The sequence below is a fragment of the Kwoniella mangroviensis genome (genome assembly GCF_000507465.2).
Source record: "Kwoniella mangroviensis CBS 8507 chromosome 1 map unlocalized Ctg01, whole genome shotgun sequence".
In the NCBI taxonomy this organism is placed as follows: Eukaryota; Fungi; Basidiomycota; class Tremellomycetes; order Tremellales; family Cryptococcaceae; genus Kwoniella; species Kwoniella mangrovensis.
This window is the reverse complement of record NW_027062533.1, coordinates 5,351,952-5,372,519: the sequence shown is the minus strand read 5'-3', so window position 1 is coordinate 5,372,519 and position 20,568 is coordinate 5,351,952. Positions and strand designations below refer to the sequence as shown.

The 20,568-nt window shown below is 44.2% G+C and overlaps 8 protein-coding genes across 8 annotated transcripts; 5 read left to right on the top strand and 3 right to left on the bottom strand.

Annotated features, from left to right (window-relative positions):
* Positions 1 to 420: 420 nt before the first annotated feature.
* Positions 421 to 4,007, bottom strand: I203_102023 (uncharacterized protein; the record flags this gene model as incomplete). The annotated part of the gene is made up of 8 exons (XM_019146528.1): positions 421 to 1,316; positions 1,377 to 1,521; positions 1,590 to 1,738; positions 1,814 to 2,093; positions 2,156 to 2,421; positions 2,480 to 2,602; positions 2,664 to 3,574; positions 3,685 to 4,007. The coding sequence occupies 8 exons, from the start codon at positions 4,005 to 4,007 to the stop codon at positions 421 to 423; spliced, it is 3,093 nt and encodes a 1,030-aa protein (XP_019004061.1).
* Positions 4,008 to 4,488: 481 nt separating this feature from the next.
* On the top strand, positions 4,489 to 5,065 carry I203_102022 (U6 snRNA-associated Sm-like protein LSm6; the record flags this gene model as incomplete). Its single annotated transcript, XM_019146527.1, has 3 exons — positions 4,489 to 4,612; positions 4,837 to 4,950; positions 5,034 to 5,065. The coding sequence occupies 3 exons, from the start codon at positions 4,489 to 4,491 to the stop codon at positions 5,063 to 5,065; spliced, it is 270 nt and encodes an 89-aa protein (XP_019004060.1).
* A 1,040-nt stretch (positions 5,066 to 6,105) lies between these two features.
* On the top strand, positions 6,106 to 10,238 carry I203_102021 (uncharacterized protein; the record flags this gene model as incomplete). Its single annotated transcript, XM_019146526.1, has 7 exons — positions 6,106 to 6,669; positions 6,875 to 7,264; positions 7,458 to 8,306; positions 8,369 to 8,573; positions 8,640 to 9,577; positions 9,681 to 9,795; positions 9,880 to 10,238. 7 exons carry the CDS (start codon positions 6,106 to 6,108, stop codon positions 10,236 to 10,238), a joined length of 3,420 nt encoding a protein of 1,139 aa, XP_019004059.1.
* A 348-nt stretch (positions 10,239 to 10,586) lies between these two features.
* On the top strand, positions 10,587 to 12,746 carry I203_102020 (uncharacterized protein; the record flags this gene model as incomplete). The annotated part of the gene is made up of 6 exons (XM_019146525.1): positions 10,587 to 11,169; positions 11,234 to 11,333; positions 11,409 to 11,535; positions 11,618 to 11,799; positions 11,872 to 12,386; positions 12,457 to 12,746. 6 exons carry the CDS (start codon positions 10,587 to 10,589, stop codon positions 12,744 to 12,746), a joined length of 1,797 nt encoding a protein of 598 aa, XP_019004058.1.
* Positions 12,747 to 13,215: 469 nt separating this feature from the next.
* Positions 13,216 to 14,084, bottom strand: I203_102019 (uncharacterized protein; the record flags this gene model as incomplete). The annotated part of the gene is made up of 3 exons (XM_019146524.1): positions 13,216 to 13,574; positions 13,660 to 13,827; positions 13,952 to 14,084. The coding sequence occupies 3 exons, from the start codon at positions 14,082 to 14,084 to the stop codon at positions 13,216 to 13,218; spliced, it is 660 nt and encodes a 219-aa protein (XP_019004057.1).
* Positions 14,085 to 15,235: 1,151 nt separating this feature from the next.
* On the top strand, positions 15,236 to 16,697 carry I203_102018 (acetolactate synthase, small subunit; the record flags this gene model as incomplete). The annotated part of the gene is made up of 6 exons (XM_019146523.1): positions 15,236 to 15,377; positions 15,463 to 15,592; positions 15,648 to 15,733; positions 15,796 to 15,905; positions 16,000 to 16,507; positions 16,594 to 16,697. 6 exons carry the CDS (start codon positions 15,236 to 15,238, stop codon positions 16,695 to 16,697), a joined length of 1,080 nt encoding a protein of 359 aa, XP_019004056.1.
* A 166-nt stretch (positions 16,698 to 16,863) lies between these two features.
* On the bottom strand, positions 16,864 to 18,090 carry I203_102017 (uncharacterized protein; the record flags this gene model as incomplete). The annotated part of the gene is made up of 5 exons (XM_019146522.1): positions 16,864 to 17,233; positions 17,352 to 17,496; positions 17,569 to 17,581; positions 17,665 to 17,784; positions 17,881 to 18,090. 5 exons carry the CDS (start codon positions 18,088 to 18,090, stop codon positions 16,864 to 16,866), a joined length of 858 nt encoding a protein of 285 aa, XP_019004055.1.
* Positions 18,091 to 18,451: 361 nt separating this feature from the next.
* Positions 18,452 to 20,045, top strand: I203_102016 (uncharacterized protein; the record flags this gene model as incomplete). Its single annotated transcript, XM_019146521.1, has 8 exons — positions 18,452 to 18,607; positions 18,752 to 18,910; positions 18,995 to 19,086; positions 19,189 to 19,309; positions 19,392 to 19,539; positions 19,610 to 19,628; positions 19,760 to 19,898; positions 19,980 to 20,045. 8 exons carry the CDS (start codon positions 18,452 to 18,454, stop codon positions 20,043 to 20,045), a joined length of 900 nt encoding a protein of 299 aa, XP_019004054.1.
* Between the last annotated feature and the right edge of the window lie 523 nt (positions 20,046 to 20,568).

Here is a 20,568-nt window from a genome sequence, read left to right as displayed (position 1 = left end):
AGTTACATATCTGGGTGTGACAATTGTACTAGCCACGATCGATCGTATAGAATGGATTTCTCCTTTGTATGTGTAGCAAAGATGTCTGGGGTGAACTGTCCGGTTTCAAACACTTGTACATGAAAACACAATCATGACCATAAACATCCCAAATGCGATATATCAATAATACTGTACAAACCACAACCTAATCTATAAAAAGAAAATTAGTCGAAAGAATAACAAGAAGCGCTCGCAACGGGAAATATATAGATGAACAAGTAGATTCGGAATGTTACAAACGTCGCTAACCATCGTCTCTTCCCCTTTTTTTACCCTTTCTTTCTTCTCCCTAGCGAAATCACGACATTACCCTATCTCTTCACAGCGATTATTCTCAATACAATCCTCCACACATGAAAACAACCAAGCACTCCTATCCTAACTCCACAGCGAGAAATCCGACGGTACATCCAAACCCGAGAACCCATTTCCTCCCAGTCCATCTTCATCCATTAAGAAGTTGAACAAATCGAAATTGCCTTGATCCATATCCACTCCACCTATACCTCCTTCGTTAGATCCATTTATCATTGGCAATTCCCTTTCCTTCACTGCAGTCCCGGTAGAGTTGGAATTCGAGCTCGAATTGAGCGATTGAGATACACTCGGTTGAGAGAACGTTGGGGTCTGCGTAGAGTCCTTCGAGGTGGAAGAAAATGCAGTGGATCCGAGACCCATCGCTAATGTATATGGACCTAATAAATTACCTGGTCCCGTCCCTGATCCACTACCACCAGTCGTATTGGCATAATCATCTGCTGAGCCTCGTCTATCTCCATCTCCGCCTCCATTGTTATACGACCTCCTGATTTGTTCGCTCGTACTCGTATGGAAAGCATTAGGTGGATATCCTTTGTTTCCTCCATGAGAATGACCATGTCCATAGGAGGAAGAAATCGAAGGATAATTTCCTACACCACCATAATCCACATTGACCTGCTCTGGCTCTTTCTTTTTCTTGTTTCGACATTTCTGATTAGAAGTGTATTCCGAAGCTTTGTTGTGCGATGCCATAGGGTTCCTAAATAGGTTATCCAACAAAGATAGCTCGTAAGGCAGCTCGACGGCCGGTAAAGGTGCAGGGAAAGTCTCGTTTGGTAAGGGATCTTCTCTGGACGAGGAGATTGGTGCTCCTCTAAGAATCCCTCGACCACCCGGTGAACTTGTCGACGATCCCATAGTGGGTGGAGGATCGAGCTTGGAGAGCTGTTCGAAGATTGCTTGCGAAAGTGCTTGCATCGTACGGTGACAGTCTGAGGCGGAAGGTACACGAGCTGAACGTAGCGGAAGAATATCAGCTATGTTGTAAAACCTCCTCAGAAAAGCAGACTTACGAGATAAGAACTCCAATACACTCAGACACGAATCAATTACCATCAGAGCATCTTCAATCGTAGGTATATCGGGTCCACCTCCCATCGAGTAAAGATTGAAATAGGCATAGAGGAATGACAAACCAGCCATGAAGGAGAAGTGACTCTGTAGAAACATCGAGCACCTTTAGCAAAGCAACAAGTACATAATTGCAAGAAGAAGACTACACTCACCGTCATCCATAGCCAACTGATCCGATTGTTCAGCTGCATCCGACGATAAATCCTGATGACGTAACTTGAGCTAGTCAAGACAGTAGTCAAAGCGCTCCGTCCAGGCCGAGGACATCCAGGTGAAGGTCGGAAAAGCAATAAGGAGGAGTCTACACACATTTTACGTCACGTCAGAATGTCGCTCGCGATTTCTTTGTTTTAGAAAAGTTCAGCCATGAACTCACTATGGAAACTGATCGCATAACCTTCAGTCGAAACCGTACCTCTAGGTTCCGGGGCTTCCGCCAACCAGGTTTTCAGTCTTTCGAAACAATCTTGTCTCCATTCTTCACTTGGTATGCGACCCGTTGACCCATGTACACCGTAGGTATTGAACAGTATTTCGGATTGTAGTTGTCTCATCTTGGTGGTATGGAGGAAAACAGCTTTGTACGAGCATGTTTCACCCTCCAGTGGTCCGTAATGGTCTGGATGAATGTCTATATCGTGCATGGGTGAGGGTAGCTTTAGGAACATATCAGCAAACGACCCTTTCTCTGCACTGCCCAATAAATGTAAGTACTCACAGGAACATTGATAAATCCGTCAGGAATGCTTGGCGGTCTGCCCAAGCTCTGCGATAACAATCTATCCATTTTATACGTGCACCAGAACAACCTTCTTCTCATATCCAATTCTAAAGAGTCAATTTGATCAACCTGCGTGTTATGCTCGTTATGATAGCCAAGATCCACACAGGTTCGGGTGGCTAAGCCGACTAAGAACCAGATTGATCCCTTGTCTGGATTCAGAAGCGAGTACCACACAAGGAGAAGAATCGCTTGTAGACCGACTAAAGCAGAACTATCAGCTCCGAGGCTGATCGTGCCAAGTACCAAATATGAACTCACCATAGCTTTGCTCCTCAAACACCGCATCGAGATGTTTCATCGCTTCCGCATGGAAAGCTTCTGAGCAAGCTCTGAGCTCATCAGGTGGATCCACAAATCGAGAGGAAGCCATTGTGCTGAGGGCTGCCAAAAAACTTAGTCAATTGCAGATGCAATTGGCGATAGAAGAAACAGCTGAACACACCTAAAACCATCATGACCACGAAAATATCGCTTTCCTCTACATCTGTTCCCTCTCTAATTCTCATCAACTGTTTTCCCAGTGAAGGGACATGTATGATCGGTCCCGTGACACCGACGAAGTCCACATAGGCAGCTACTAATCTCTCCACAGCTGGTTGAGGGGGTAACGGCGGAATTGCGAATGTCCTTCTTTTGGCTTTACCTACGCTGCTCATACTTGAGCTTAGCAATTGCGCGGGGTTGGCCAAAGGCGATACTGAATGTCTTCTCTTGTTCCCTTGCATGGGTATTCCAGATGTCGCTGATCTCGGCGTCAGAACGGTTTCGGGGGAGCTATCGTTATTACCATTATTATTTTGCAAGGTTGGATCGATATTTGAGATGACGGGTGAATCGGTCGATCCTCCATGTACACTTGAACCTCTCTCACTACCTGACCCACCACCTGATGCATACAATGCGGAGACAGCGTTCGCCGCGTGTCCCGTCCTGTATGCAGCATCGTGTACCATTCTGGTCAAACTCGTAGATTGGATTCCGACCGTCTGCCCCGTCGCATGATGATTGTGATGTTTGGAAGAGCTTTGATAAGGTGATCTAGGTGGATCAGAACTTAAGGGTGTAGATGGGAATGGGTAGTCGGAATGTCTTCTTTGATGCCCATGACCGTGTCCGTGTCCATACCCATAGGATGACAAGCTTGGAGATTCCAGGGGACTCCTCAAACTTGATGACGATCCATCTTCACCCATCAGCGCAGGGTCGATTGGGAAGTCCGACCTGAATGAAGATACAGCGTTGGATGCGTTCGCCGCTATGTGTTTCTTCGTTTGACCAATTGGGTCGTTCTGCTGAAGGGCGGCTACTTGAGCTCGAAGAGAAGTCACTTCTTGTTCTAGTGAGTGCAGATAGCTAATACAGGTCAGGTGACTGTCAGTATCAATTCCTCGTGTACGTAAAGAGTGTAAATACAAGGAGCACGGCAAACGAATGTTGCTGCACGAAGGAAAATGACAACTCACTTTCTTGAGATGTTAGTTTTACTTATCGCATCAAAACCTATACATTCCACCTTCGCTCTTTCGCACGCCGAACAAGCTGGCAATTTACCATCACATTTTTGCTTTCTCGATCTACACCTGGTACAAGAAGAGATTGCCCTGGCAACTTTGTACTGAGACGGTTGGTCTTCCGTTCTGATGGGCGAGGGTGCTTTCGCTTGAGACTTTTTGGATGAACCTGATGCTCTACTGGGTAATGCCGGTTGTTGAAATGATCTCGGTGAGGCCACGCTATACGGTGCGTATGACGGATCAGACGAGTGTCGTTCGGACGGTACCTTCATTTTGGTGAATGGGATACCGGGGATGTTGAGAAAGGAATGTTATGGGATGAGCGTATGATGGGTTTGGGTATTGATAAGGAGGACCGTAGGGTGGTGAGAACGGGACAAAAAGTTCCGAGTTTTCCTTGGTTTAGCCTGGGATGAACTCTCCTATTCTGATAGTCTGATCTGATTGCTGCGAGCTCTGACTGCTCTGCGGTGGTGATTGCAGGCTGAGGATGTGAGGATGAGATGAGATATGAGGATATCAAGATGTTTACTGTGGTGGTGGTATTCACATTCCGAGAATGAGGTGATCGCTCTTTTCCGACAGCAAACCCTGATCACGCCTATCTCTCACCACCAGTCTGCGCGGGCCTATCTGACGACACCATATTCATCACATATGGGCGTTAAGAACCTCCGGCAAAGGTATATTTCATGCATCGAAGTGACTCTTGTCAGTTTACCTCGTCGTCAAACAATACAACAAATCTATACGATGGACTCGGCATCTCCTCAGCCAGAAGAAGCAGCTGCTGCAGCTGGATCTCCATCCGAGTTCTTGAAGAACATAGTGGGGAAGAGGGTGAAAGTCAGGATAGGCAGTGGGGTAGATTATCATGGTGAGTGTTGGCGTCACTCGAGGACCCATCAGAAGGGAGTAAGGTTTGTGGATCATGATCCATCAGAGTCGAAGGAGATCACGATGGCAGAGTCTCATGTTGTTATTGCGTCGGTGAGGACTTCTTCAAGCCGTTGGAACATATCCATCACCTGCGAGATCTATCCTAAGTCATGTATGTGTATAATACAAGCTGATGCGAAATCGTTCATCTTGATCAATCAGGTCTTTTGACGTGTCTGGATGGATACATGAATGTAGCATTGGAGGATACAGAAGAATGGGCAAATGGCAGGAAGACAGCGGAGTATGGCGATTGTTTCCTTCGAGGGAATAATGGTGAGTGAGATCCACACCTTACTCGTCAAGTTCTCTTTCAGAATCGAAAACACCGATACTGATCATATGCATTGGCCTCCCAGTACTGTACATCTCTGCATTGGAAGATCTGTAATGTTCAAGCGGAACAAAAGAGAGTCGACCTGGGCAAAATGGTCACAAGATATGACGAAGGAGTGGAGAAGGAAGCTAGTGATTAAATACAATACATCCATATATACCCCAATCACGATCATCAAGAACCATCGTGCATGTAACACTTCGAAAGCCATAACTTCATGGCGGTTTGTCGTCGGAGTTCAAGGCTGGGAAAAGTATGGTCACAAGGGAATATATCGATATCCAGTGTGGGTAACACAGATACCGTCGTATCTCGCTTCCCATGTGAGCTATCAGGATCTTGACTGACCTAGTACGCATGATCGAGATGGGATATGATCTCTTGCCTTGTGAGGATATATCGACTACTTTGCCCGGATGTTATCGCTACCGCAAAAGATGTAATTGTTGAGGCGGTAGCAAAGCCAAATGATGCTCATTCTTTTACTCTCGTTGTATTCGCTATCTCCATATACATCATTTGCATTTTACAAGATGTACAGTGCTGGATGAGCGTATACTCTCTTGCAACCGTGGATTCCGTACACTCTGACAGACTGATGTACGAGCTCAAGGCCATGTGAGTGGTAAACGAAAGGAAATGGCAATGCCTGAAATATCGTTGTTCAATGTGCCACGAGCTAAGTTAATGAAAGTCGATCATCTTTGCAAACGAAGTTCAGTAACCTACTTCAACTGTCTCTTTCCTTAAGTCATCCATCGCGCATTGTGCATCCACTTCTATCGACTTGAGCAAGGAGGTGCGAAGAGGTGTCAGAGCAGTGATCTACTTGGACAGTCAACGGTCATCAAAGGATCAGGAATAGGGAGATCGAAAGTGAAGGTGAATCCAAACCAAATCGGATCTCCAAATCAACCTTACTTTTTACCGAAAAAACCAATCAACCTTGTTACCTTCACTCATCAATACGGTGCCCGTAACAGCGTGAATCGACGACATCCACATTAGAGAACAGCCAAAGTACCCTATACAAGCCTCGGTGCACAACACAGATAGGATCATACGACCTACCAGAGGCAGAACCCTAGATCGAGATGTCCAACCAACCTAACAACAACGCCAGTATGTCAGCGACATTAGCCCAACTGTCTCCTTTCAACCTCCAACAACTCCAGGCGAAATTCCCTCAACTCCTATCAGAGGCTGAAAGACAGTTGCCAGAGGAAAAAAGGAATGAAATCTTTAGGAATAAGATGATGAATTTTATGAGGAATAGTAATAACCAACAACAGCAGCAAAATCAACAAGCTAAACCACCTCAACAACAGAGACCGCCGCAACCACAACAACAATTTCAACAGCAGCAACAACAAGTGCAACAACAGCAGCAGCAGCAGATGCAACCTCAGCAATCTCAACAGCAGCAGCCACAACAACAACAATTCCTGCAACAGAATGTTCAACCGAATCACCAACCACAACAACAGCAACAGCCTAGTCCGATGATGAATCAGAATCAACAGAATACGATCAATCAGAACCAAAATCAACAACAGCAGCAACAACAGATGCAGATGCAATCACAGCAGCAGCAGCCGGGCATGCTGAGCCAACCAGGATTACAGCAACAGGGACAGATGAATACCCAAAACCAAGCAGTGAGTCTCGGATCATCCATCTCTTCGACACCCCTTTTGCCGAAACCTTCTTCCATTCCATCAGTCAACGTTCCAAACCGACCTCTTTGATATCGCAGTCTAGATCAACTATAGCATATATTCCTCTTCTTCTCTTCTATATATCGCTGGACATGCTCGGTGAATGATTCAAGCTGACTCTTGACTCGTTGCATCCATTTCACAGTCATACCAAGATCAACTCCGACTTCAACAACACGCCCAACAACAACAGCACCTTGCAGCGATGCTGGAAAAAACCCAAAGGCTCCAGCAGCAAGCTGTTCAAGCGCAAACTCAACAGCAACAGCAACAGGGTACACCCCAACAATTGCAAACCCCTCAACAACAACATCAACAGGCCATACCGCATGCACACCCTACACCAGCTTCCATCGCCGCTGCGTCCCCTCAGAACCATCCGCATTCTTCACCTCAGATGGTCCGACAATCTCCGGTATCCAACCCCAGCAGGAATGTACTGGGTATGAACGGTATAAAGACGTTAGTGGAGAACTTCCCAAAGTTGTTGGAATTGAAGAGGACTGGCAAATTGGGTGCTGAACAGGAGAAATTGGTAAGAACCCATTTGAACGGGACTCTGAGCTCCCCGTATCATACATAATCTGAGCTGATAACCCCACTTGCATATCTTCCTCCTCGTTCCTTTCCTATTCCTTACGCCTCTCTTTTGAAAATCGTCATCTGAATTTCCTTCTTCCTCAATCATGAATCGCCGCAACATCATCAATGCCTTCACCACCCCTCAGTTCGATGCATTCATCAGCAGTCCCGAAGGAAGAAATCACCTCCAGCAATACCAAGCTCATCACGCTCGTACCCTTGTCGAAAGTGGTCTCGCCAATCCTGTTGGTCTTCCTCATGGTGCTCAGCAGCAACAACAGCAGCAAACACCCATGATGAACGGTACGCAGCTTCCACTTGCTGCTCAGCAACAGATGGCTGCTCTCCAACAACAACAGCAGCAACAACAACAAGGCTTTCCTCCTCAGCAGAATGTTCATTCAGCTCTACAAGCGCAATTGCAACAACAATTCCCTGGTGGTGTCGTACCTGGAATGAATCAGCAACAACTCATGGGGAACCAGCAGCAACAGCAAATGCAAAGTCCTCATATGGGCCAACAGCAGATGCATCAAATCCAATTGCAACGACTGGCAGCTGCTCAAGCCCAAGCTGCTCAGCAAGCACAAGGTCGAACCCCGATGCAGAATCATGCTCAATTGCCTAACAACATGAATATGAACCCAGCTCAGGCGCAAGTATTGGCAAGAGCACAAGCTCAGTCACAGATGCTTCAACAAGCTCAGAATCCGATGAATCAACAGTACATGCAGGATCTCCAGCAACAGCAGCAGCAAGGACAACAACAGATGCCTCAGCCTCAACAAGGTCAACAGCAACCACAGCAGCAGCAACCTCCAAACTTTGGTTCACCCAGACCACCTGCACCTCAGTTGAACGTCATGCAACAATTACATCTGAACATTCAAGCTGCGACGAACAAGATGCCGCCCGAGAAGCAAGCGAATATCAGGAATGTACTTTTGAGACTCGCTCAGATGACCGAGCAACAGCGAGAAATTGCTTTCAACAATGTGAGTGTATGGCGTTGAGCTACAATCTGAGCAACAGCTGATCGGGGTCGTCGGTCTCGCAGAACCCACCATATCGACAATTGTGGAATCAGGTATCAGGCTTCACTCAAGCCGCTGCTGTCCAGCAGATCGCCCAACAAGCTCAAGTTGCCCAATCCCAAGCCCTTCAAGCTGCTCAGTTAGCTCAAGCTCATGCTCAAGCACAGGGACAAGCTCAAGGGCAGGGGATGAACCAACTTCCTACCGGAGTCTCAAGTCCTCATATCAGTATGCAAGCTCAACAACAGCCTATGAATGGTGCCGCTCCTAACACGCCAAGCATGCAACAGCAAGTGCGACCTAATGCCAATGCTAATGCCAATTCCACACCTACTTTCCCTGCTCAAGCTACTTTACCCAATCTACATATCCCACCCAACAAACAACGCAACTTATCTCAAGGTCAGATCCAGACTCAGACGCCTACTCAAGCTACCGCGTCACCTCAGATGCGACCGCCAATGGCTCAACCTCAGGCGCAAGCGCAGGCACAGCAATTACAGCAGGCACAAGCTACTCAAGCTCAAGCGGCGTTGATCCAGCGAATGATCAATTCTGGTATACCCGTTGCTCAAGCCGTACAAAATGTTGCTCAGGCTCGTCAACAACAACAACAGCAGCAGCAGCAGCAGCAACAGCAGATGGGTCAAGGTCAACAAGGTTTAGCTGGTAATTTACCATTCCAACCTCCTAATATGGTTGGAGGACCTACCAGTCAGATTCATGGGAATATCACACCTGGAATGATCATTGCTCAGATCGATCAAAATTCAAATCAAATTCGACCGAATATAAACGGTAGAATTGATAATACCGTTGGTAGTGGGGGTATCAGACAACCATCTGAAATGAGTGTTAATTTATTATTAGATAAATCGCAATCGCTTTTATCCAAGGTGAAATATGAACCAACCCCCGAATCGGACCTTGTACTCAAAGAGAAATTAAACCAATTCCAAGATCCGATCACAAGTCATAGGACCTCTTCAGGAAGAGGTACGATGGGTATGATGAATAGGGTTTTATCCGAGGTGACATTGGAGAAAATGCCTGAGAGTTTGAGGTTGATGGTTGATGAGGCGTATGCTGAGACTCAGGGAGATAAAGATGAGAGTACAAGTACAGGTACGCCTTCTGAAGGGACGTTGGGGATGATAGCGAAAAAGAGAAAAGTCCAGGATTTGGCAGAAGGGTTGGATAAGGCTTTGAAAGTTGATAGTGATGTTGAAAGTGTGAGTGGACCACAATTTATCTTACGATAAACTAGTCCTGTTTGTTCTGAGAAATGGGAAGAAAGGAAACGGAGGCTGATCACACGTGCTGGCTGTATTATAGTTGATGCTTCAACTCGCCGAAGAACATAACGAGATGGTATCTCAGATAAGTTGTAGTCTCGCTAAACATAGGAAGAGCGATACGATTGATCGTAAAGATGTTCAATTGGCTTATGGTGAGTCTTGGTCTGCAAAGGATCCAACGATCCATGGGACGATTGGATATAAGCTGATATATGTTTCAATCTTCTTGTTCGCAGAAACAATATTCGGTAGGAGTATACCTGGATTTTCATCCGATCTAATCCGATTAGATCAAGCTCGATCATCTCGTTCGAGACCTACCAATCCTCAACGAGCAATCAAGATGAAATTGGTGAATGAAGCGAAAGTCAATTGGAGGAAAGAGAAAGAAAAGAAAGCGCAGGCGGAGGCCGACGCTGAGGCCGAGAAAGCGAACAATGATGAAAATGGTATAGAAGAGAATCTCAATGTGAATGGAATAAATCCCATTGTTAATGGACTATCGCCGATTCCCAACATGAGTTCGGGTGGGTTGAGTTTACCGAATGGGAATACAATCGGGAATGGAAGTGGGAGCGTAGCAGTTGTAGTTTGATCTCTCTCCCTGTCTCTTTCTCCATCTCTCCCCGTCCCCCTCCCCCCTCTCTTCTCTCTCTCTCTCTCTCTCTTTCTCTTCGTGCATATATGTAGAATAGTGTGGTAGACTGGTTCATGTTTGATTTATAATTTATATGTTGTAATATCCACATATCCGTCTTCGTAAAATATGCACGCATGCTATCTAAAATTCGAATTACGAGAATCAGCGTAACAGCGTTAACGGGTATGAGTATGACCGAACGACAAAGTAAAGTTACCCCGACACATCAAACATCAACGTCAACAACATTTGATATCTTCGCATCGTAGCAACGGAACCACTAGATTCTACACATGTACGACGATGTCAAGTCCATCGATCAATCATATTCCATATACAGTAGGCAACCGATATCTCAACTCCAAGACCAATCATCCTCTGACTTTGAGGTACATCGGTTCACTTCCTCCTTCCACTTCTTCCTCGGAAGATGACCAGATATGGTTGGGAGTAGAGTACGACGACCCATCTAATGGGAAACATAACGGATCATACAAGGACAATCAGGTATTCCAAACGGTTCAAGACGGTAGTGGGAGTTTTATCAAATACATCCCGAATTCTAGGGGTGGACCATTGAAAGAAGGGAATTCATTAATCAGCAGTATACAAGATAGATATGGAAGTATTTTACCGAACTTTACCTCTGCTTCGAGTATGTACCAAGAAGAAGGCCAAGATGATAGTATCAATACGGAGAAAGAAGAAAAGGTAATACTTGGATCAAGCTCAAACGCGATTACAGTCACTTTACCAAACATCTCATCTGTAAAAGAACGAGTAGGGAGATTAGAGAAAATTAGGAATATGGGATTTGAAGATGAACATATATCTTTTTTAGGTGGTGATTCACAGACGAAAATAGTTTTGAGGGAAAGGATGAAAAGTATGTTTCGATTTTTTCCCACTATACCTACCGTCTGTTCAAGTATTGATTTATGGTGTGGTAGGTCTAAAATGGTTGAACCTGTCCAATAACCTATTATCAACTTGGGATCAGATATGGGAGATTGTAGACATCTTTGAAGGACTGGAAGTATTGACACTTAGGTCAGTATCACAACTTGGTAAACTGCAAGTTCAAGTTCTCAAGGCTGATTGATGTGGTGTATTCCTGTAATATAGTCATTCCCGTATACGACCTATATTCTCTGATCTAAATCTGTCACCAGACCAAAATGAGAGGTTCGCAATTATGTTCAAAAGGATTAAGGAATTATATTTATCTGATTGTCTCCTATCATGGAAAGAGGTGGGTTAATCCACAATCCGACACAGCTCATCTCACGAAGCAATACGTTGAATATATACTAATTCTTCTCTGGATATTGCAGGCCTGCGATCTATTACCATTATTCCCAAATATCGAAACCTTACATCTCGAAGCGAACAAACGAATCGACCGTTTGTCATCTATTCCTCAGGGGGCATTGAGGGAATTGAAAGAATTGAGATTTGGTGGATGTCCTATATCCAAATGGGAGGAGATCGTCACTACGTTGAATGAACTGCCAAGGTAAATGTCTACCATAAATCGATATGAGCTTCAATGAGTCCAGCTAATGCGTATGATACTGATCTGGTGTAGGCTCGAGAATTTGGATTTATCATTTACACCTCTCACTACCATCCCTGTATTTCCCACTGAAACAAAATTGGATAATATCAAATCGTTAATCTTGTTAAAATCGAATCTTTCATCATGGAAAGATCTAGATAACTTGTCGATCTGCATACCGAACTTGACCAATTTACGATTCACCGTACGCTCACACGATCATGATGACAGGACCACCATCGCCGCCACATCAAACAGAAATGACGAGACGGAATTGAACTCAGTAGATGATAAATCACTAAGATCGATATGTATAGCGCTCTTTCCCCACCTTACATCATTCAATTCGAATATCGTAACAACGAATGAGAGAAGAGATGCAGAACTGTTCTTCATCTCATTTATCCAAAAACAACCAGAGATAAATAAAGATTGGGGTAAAGCAAGATACGAGGAACTGTGTAAGGTGCATAGCGTCACACAGACAGTGGTTGATGATAACAAGGGGAAGAAATTGAAAGTGGGTATGAAAGGGAGGATGATCAGTGAGTGATACTGATTCTCCTCACGGGGTTATCCTTTTAATCTAATTCTAATTGATTTAATCTTTGATAGCTCTCAAGTATCATACGTCTCTTTCCCACTCTCAAGAACCCGATCTACAGCCACAGACTATATCGATCCTACCTTCAGCTAAGATATCCCTTCTCCAACGTAAATTATGTAAAACCTTTGGTTTACCCATAACTCAATTCCAATCCATCCAAATATGGAATACAAAACCTCTTGTTGATGGTTCAGGTTTAGAAAAAGTAAATAAAGTGTCGGTTGTTTGGGAAGATAAAGATGTGGGATGGTGGTTCGAAGATGGGGACGAGATATTCGTGGAATGTGAAGATGAATAGTTAGGTTTAACGGTTTTTCCAGGGCTTAAAGGTAAAATTTATCATGATAGACGACGATACTTAATTCGGATTAGGTTAAAAATGAAAGTTGTATGATGATCACTTGCTAGATGTAGATATAGATGCAGATGTAAATGTAGATGTAAATGTATATGGCACTTTGATGGATATGATGAATTTCACGAATGATATCGATCGTATGACAATTAGCTTCCTCATTTCTCACTGAGCAGGATTGAACTTTGGATAAAGTATTGTAGACGAGTTATACTTGATATTTCATATCGCATCGTAGCAACCTTCTAGGTTCAGGTTCAAGATTGGGTATCAAAGACATTTTATCCAGGTATATATAAAGAGTTCCCACCATGGTATCTAACCGTTAAGAGTAAAATAGAGAAAAATGAAGATGGGGTATATGAAATAGGTAAGCAGAAAAGAGGAATAGTATGAACATCAAATTGTCCAATTAAAGAACTAAGTAAGATACGAAACCTGCAGCAGCCAATAACAATCCCGCAGGTACAACGTCGGCAAGTGGAAGTGCCGCGCTAGTGGAGCTGGATCCGGAGGTAGTAGCTGATTTAGAAGCTGATGCGGAAGCTGCTAAACCGGCAGTGGCCTTTGATGATCCTGATGCAGCCGCTGATACAGGTGCGGTGGACGAGGCGGTGGTGTTGGAGGCGTCAATAGCGGCTAGTACGGAGGCGTTGAAGGTACCGGTCATGGAGGAGATAGGGAACATGGCTGAGAATGCTTGGTAAGGGTATTGAGAGTTGGATTCGGATTTTAATGAGAGGGAGGTGAATCGAACAAAGTAGTGGGAGTCTGCACGATAGAATGAGCAGATCAATATCAATATCAGCGAAAATCAAATCACGGCCATGTTGAGAATGAGTGCGCTCAGACTCACCATCCTGTCCGATCGATGGGTCGATGGTAGCTGATATACTCGAAGTTTTCGATACGTCTACTGAAGCAGCGAGGTTCTGGAGTTTGACCTGGTTGTTGACTGATCCGGTGTAGATGTCTACGGAACATTGACCGATTGATCCAACAGTGGGTGTCTTACCGTCATCAGCTGTTAGGGTCAAGGAAGGGTCAATGCGTTAGCTTACATTCTACTTTGCACTATACAACAATGAAACATCTTGTGGATGAGGAATAGTTCATTTGGGAGCAATAGGAATAAGATGCCTACTCACCCCACTTGACTTCCAGCACTTGACCTCCGATGGCCGTGGTACCAGCTACGGGAGAGGTGATGTATACACCTGCCAAGACAGGTTGGAGGGCGGCAGCGGCGATGAGCAAGTAAGAAGCGGCAGAAGCGAACATTGTGAAAGTGTTTGTCGTGATTCGTTGATGTGCGTTGAGATGGGTAGTAATTCGTAGTTGATTGGGTTGACAGGTCGTAAGTATGAAGAATACGTTGAGGTTCTTTTCTTTACGTCTGATGTTCCTCGGTTGTTATTCGAAAGAATGTGTTTACAGTTGAAGTTGTTTAAAGAACGTGAAAGTGGTCGGTTGATCGGTTTGGTCGATATTGGAATTTAACGGGGCTCGTCGAGAGGAATGTGGTTGTCGATGTCGATGTTAAAGATTAAAATGATTTATGTATGGAGTAAAAAAGAGAAAGGTGGGGATGGTATCTTGGATATGTGTGGTATATATGAAGGAGGAGAAGAAAAGGAAACCGAGACAGAGCGAGAGGAAAGACAGAGGTATCTTGCTCATGAGGGGAGAAAGGGTCAAAGCGTCATCATCAAACATTACATACACCTCTGATATTGCATACTGTACTATGGCTTACGTTTCCTTGGCACCCGCCTTGCGCTCATCCTCGAGAGCGGAGCCAAGGGAAGGGATATGTGGACGTCAAATGCAATGAATGAATGGGTCCAAGCGTAATCACCCAGTTGCTCTTGCTTGACTTGAAAGCTCAAAAGGAGGACTTGGCCGAAAGAGTCCCATTGTACATGATATATCATCCAAGCCACATTATCCCTACTCACGTATCATATCTTATTGTCAAGGGTGATCATTCGTATATTAAGCACTACCTGAACATAAAAATAAACAACGAGAAATCAACATGACACGATGGTTTGTTTACTCTGGGATGAAACGGTGCCTATGCACGGAGCATATCAACAAATTCAACAAAAACAACACTAGAGCATCGTTCCTGGAAATTCAAAGGACCTTGGAGTTGATTCGGGATTACCGGGATCAATTGGTCTCTGTGGCAGTGATGGAGATGTGAGTGATGTCCTTGTCGGGGCCACATGGGAAAGCCGTGGACGGGATCAAAAGTGAGATTCGAAAAGTCAAAAAGATCAAATTGAGCGACGAGTCGAAGAAAAGTCGGCTACTAGTAAGACTAAAGGTGGATGTTGATGTTGGACAGCAGAGTAGAAGAATATCGAGTTGATCATCAATTGTGTTCTGTTTTGGTCTTTGATATATCACTCATAAAACAGCTCAAGATGTCAGCCAGAGCTATATCTTCCTCTTTGAGGGGACGAGCTTTCAGAGCTGTTAGGTATTCATCGACTACCGCCCCAGCTCAAGCTGCGAAGACTCCCGCTCCTCCTAAACCCATTGATGACAGTACGAGTGCTTTGGATTGTAAGTGACGGCTGGCTTCATCATTCCGATTATCATGTCATGGCGAACTTTCGATTCAAGATCTGATGAATGCGTCCCTATTTAGACAAAATCCACAAGACAGCTCGAAGACTCCCTCACCTCGTCACTCCCAATCCACGAACACCTTCTGCCGAAGAGGCAGTGACCAACATCTTGTACAACACACCACCTCCTTCTAACGAGCCTTACAAGAGGTGAGTCCATAATAACGAGCTATAGACTGTTTGCTCATTTTCATTTCGCATGTAGACACTTGCTCAATTGTTTGGTCCAAAATGAACCGGGTGTGCTTTCGAGAGTGTCTGGTATCTTAGCTGGAAGAGGGTTCAACATCGGTGAGTGTTGCTTATCATTCTATCGCCGGCCCACATATGCTTACAGTAAATCTGAAACTCAGACTCCCTCGTCGTATGTCAAACTGAAATTAGAGATCTATCAAGAATGTGTATCGTATTGAAGGGTCAGGACGGAGTGATTGAACAAGCCAGAAGACAATTAGAGGATTTGGTGGGTCAAACATTCTTTCATTCATGCAAATGACAGAATATATGCCTTACGTTCTTCTTCCCGTCATGCTGACACCCATCGCTTCATTCTGTAGGTCCCCGTCTGGGCAGTCTTAGATTACACCAAAACCTCAGTAATCGAGCGTGAATTACTCTTAGCAAAAGTCTCGATTCTTGGACCTGAATTCGCCGAGGCTCAATTGAACAACTCTTCTGTCCCCGATCAATCGTTCGAGAACGCTTTAGAACACCAATCTGCTCCATCATTCGTTCCAGCCGAAGGCTCAGGTCAAGATAGTGCAAGTCAGAAGTTACAGAGAGAACAGGCATTAGCTAGATCATTTGAGGGATCATCCGACGGACAATCATCGATAGGAAATCAACTTTATCCTACTAGAAGATCTGAAATTTCTCCATCGGAAGCATTGATAGCGAAAAACCTTCATTTATCAGCTATCAAGACTCTCTCCGATCAGTTCAGCGGTAAAGTAGTAGACGTTTCGGAGAATAGTTGTATTGTCGAATTGACTGCCAAGTCTTCGAGGATCGATGCGTTTTTGAGTCTGATGAGACCATTTGGAGTACTTGAGGCTGCTAGATCAGGTGAGTGTTCGTCTTGTGATCGTGAATCATTCTACATAAGAATAATGTATGGTATGCTGATACGCTACGTAAATCCTCCCATACAGGTGTTATGGTCCTTCCTCGAACTCCCATCCCAAGGTATGGTGAGGAAGAAGATGCCGTAGCTGAGAAAGAGGAAGTTGATTTGTCCATGTTACCTCCTGGATAAGCGTTTGAACGGAAATCCACGTCATGGGGACGAGAAAAAGGGAAGAACATGGTATTTCATGAGTGTACATACGTATTCTACCATATTTGGGAAAATGCATGCAGAAATGCAGAGATCTGATATCATGGAAAGACCGTCTTGCCATTGGCTTGTCCGTAGACTGAAGTTACTCTTCTTCTTCTTCATCATCGTTCTCGAAGAAATCATCTTCCTCTTCATCCTCTCCTTTCTCACCACCTTTCGTATTCTTACTCGTGAACTTATCTTCGGTGGACACCAACGAGACTTTCTCCTTCTTCTCCCTCTTCACTTCTTCTTCAGGGTTCTCCGATAATTTACCTTGTTGCATCAATTCTCGAATTTCCAATAATATCTCATAACGTCTTTTAGCCGATTTATCATACTCTCCTTCCAATTGCTGAGAGGTAGGTGGGGGGCGAAGTAACGGCGGTATCGTCAATTTGGGTTCTTTGGTTGATGTTTCAGGTTGGGAGGAGGAAGAAGGGGGAAAGAGTGATATGTATTTTTCCGTATTCCTGTTGTCGACACGATATCATATCATCACATTATATCGTCAATATCGACCATCGATAAGTAGAATTGGTCATATCATATAAAACCTATATGTTTAGGTATATGGGATTGTGGACTTACGGGAAATTCAACACGTAATTCATCATGACCCTAGCATCTTCAAGTTCTTCTTTATACTTGATTAATTTCTTATCGCTTTTAGGTTCTTCAGCTTCTTTCAGTTTACGTTGGAGTCTTTTGATTATGCGGAGTAATTTCTGTCGTTCTGTTACAACATCAAATAGAAAGATCAGCTTGTATTACACAAATCTGAAGATCTGCATGGAGATATACTAACCGAAGAATTTGACCTTTTAAAAGACAATTTTCAACATGTCAGTATGAGTAAGATACCAAAGATGGTTATATGCCATGAAACCAGATTCGAGCTCACCATATGATATTTCGCACCATTCTTCTTCTCCACGTCTCTCTTCGTCGCATTCGCCAGATCAGCTTCCAGACTCGCTAAACGACGTTGTGTCTGGACTCTTAAACCGGGTTCGAGTGTGTCCTACATAAGTCAAACAAAACAGCGAAAGTAAATCAGTACAGTTTTACATCGATAGGTAACGATTGAGATTTTATGACGAAGTTAGGGTGGCATTACCTTGGCCAGTAATCTTTTGGTCTGCCTTATCTGACCTTTCAATTTACTTGTCCCCGGCAAAGCATCTCCACTCCTCTGTTCGACGGTCGGGATCTTATGAGTTGGTCGAGGTCTTGATGGTCCAGCTTGTTCTCCATCCTGCGCAGGCTTGGGCTTGGGTTTCTTGTAAGGGCTCGATCGGGTTTTACCTTTCTTGTTATCTACTGGCATCTTTGGCTGGTCGTTTATCACCTGTGATATTTGAGATATGAGATTTGAATAAGAATAACAGTATCATGAATACAAAGAGTCAATCTTGCTTCGTCGAATATTTTTGAGTTTTGATTTTTGTTGGAACAGCCTCCACTTTGATCTGCGATTACTGTCGTTCCTAATGTTCTTGTTACAATACACCTGACCAAAATCGTAATGATCATTAGAAACGCACATTCACATCTGTCCACTTGCCAGAGTCTCGATCACATCACATCACACGAGTCGGCAACACTTTTTCTGACCAGATATCAATCGCATCTCTTCTGTCTGATCATCGCCCTGCCTGGATACCTCAACTACCTACGACAACAACAGGATGGCTTCCCAGTCCCAAGCAAAAGGCAAACAAAAGGAGAAGCCTATAGCTTCATTATTGGCAGGAGCCATCGCAGGAGGTACAGAGGCTTTCGTGACCTTCCCTTTGGAGAGTTTGAAAACTCAGTTACAGTTTGGTGCATTGGAAGGTGGTAAGGTGAGTTGCGAAGGTTATCATGTCTTCTTCCCAATATGACCATCAGATTGGTCTGATCATATGCGTTTCGATCCTGCTTTTTCGTTGTTGGCAAATTCAACACCATAGGATGTTGCTAATGTAATGGCTCTTCGTCCTGTGCAGCAACTCACACCGTATCAAGCTCTAAGAGGTACGATACAACAGCGAGGAATCGCCGGACTATACGCAGGTGTCACCCCTGTGATCATTGGAAATGCCGTAAAGGCAGGTGTGAGATTTACGACTTATGATCAGTTCAAGAGTCTGCTCAAGGATGATGAGGTGGGTTGTGGGTCGTTCATTAATGGGAAACGCATCATGAATGAAAAGATCAAAATTATTGAACTATATTGTGGCTCGCTGTAGGGGAAATTGACAGCACCGAGATCGATGTTAGCTGGTTTAGGAGCAGGTATGTCAGAAGCTATCATAGCTGTGACACCATCGGAGACTATCAAGTGGGTATTGGAGTTCTATGCGATCAATATTCATCGAAAAGTATATGCTTTGGTTGGAATGAACTGGACTGGATTAGATTTGGACTGATGTGATGATCACAGAACCAAAATGATTGAAGATTCCAAACTTGCTCAACCTAGATTCAAAGGTACTTCCCACGCTGTCAGTACAATTATCAAAGAGGAAGGTTGGTTAGGGATTTATAGAGGTGTTGGACCAGTCGTACGTCAATTCATCTACGTCATTCTCATGACTCAACCGAAGACGAGCTACTGATGTTGTTATGTATGTGATGTGTCTGTAGATGCTTCGTCAAGGTGCCAATTCCGCCGTGCGATTCTCCTCGTACTCTACCCTCAAACAGTTAGCTCAAGGGAGTATCGTTCCCGGTACTCAGATGCCGGGATGGATGACTTTTGGTATAGGTGCTACGGCGGGTGTCATCACCGTTTGTGAGTGAGATTGAGATTAGTGTTCAAATACCAAAAGTGGAGAGAAGCTGATGGGTAACCAATACATTAGATTGCACAATGCCATTTGAGTGAGTTCTATAGCTATTCCTTCGAGATCTCACCTCGTAGTGACCGTCATCATCTACACTTATCTGATCTTGACACGGTCGCGATCTCCCATTATGTATGCTAATGTTCTTGTTACGATTGTGAACCCCAGCGTGATCAAAACACGTATGCAATCCCTTCGAGCTCGAACAGAGTACAAAAACTCTTTACATTGCGCCTACAGAGTGATCACTGAAGAAGGGTTCTTTAAATTGTGGAAAGGGACTGTGCCCAGATTGGGTAGATTGGTAGTAGGTCTTCCTCTTACTCGCACTAATGATATATTCGTTTTATCGCTGATTGATCCCTCTTTGCTTCCTATGAATTGGTAGATGAGCGGTGGTATCATTTTCACAGTCTATGAGAAATCTTACCCCGTCTTAGCTACTTTCGTTTAACCTGCGACATCGACTATTTGATTATATTATAACGGATAGAAATAGATAGGGTGCGAGGTGGTTTTGTCATGCAGATACAACATGCCAGTTATCCGATATTCATTGAAAACTATCTAAAGGTCTGAGCTACCATCTAAGAACGTGCACAACGGGCTAGAAAGACGATAAGTCCATTGCGTATATATGTAATCACATCCGAGTGTCGTCACATGAATGTAATTATCTCATTCTCTTTGCTCGCAATTGGGTGAAGACCAAGACCAAGATGATGCATTTCCAAGACATTTTCAGTGGATGAACTATAAAACTAACTAACAGAACTAAACTCAAGTAGGTAGATGAATGGCAGGCAGCATCTATGTATGAACAAACATGTTACTGCCAGAGGTGCAAGATCAAGATAGGAATTTCCATTCCGATCCGTCCAAAGAAGTGAAGAAGAGAAAAGTAAAAAAATGGGTATATGTTTTGTTATGGAAGCTACATTTGGTTTATCTGACAAGATCCGTAAATCCAGCAATCA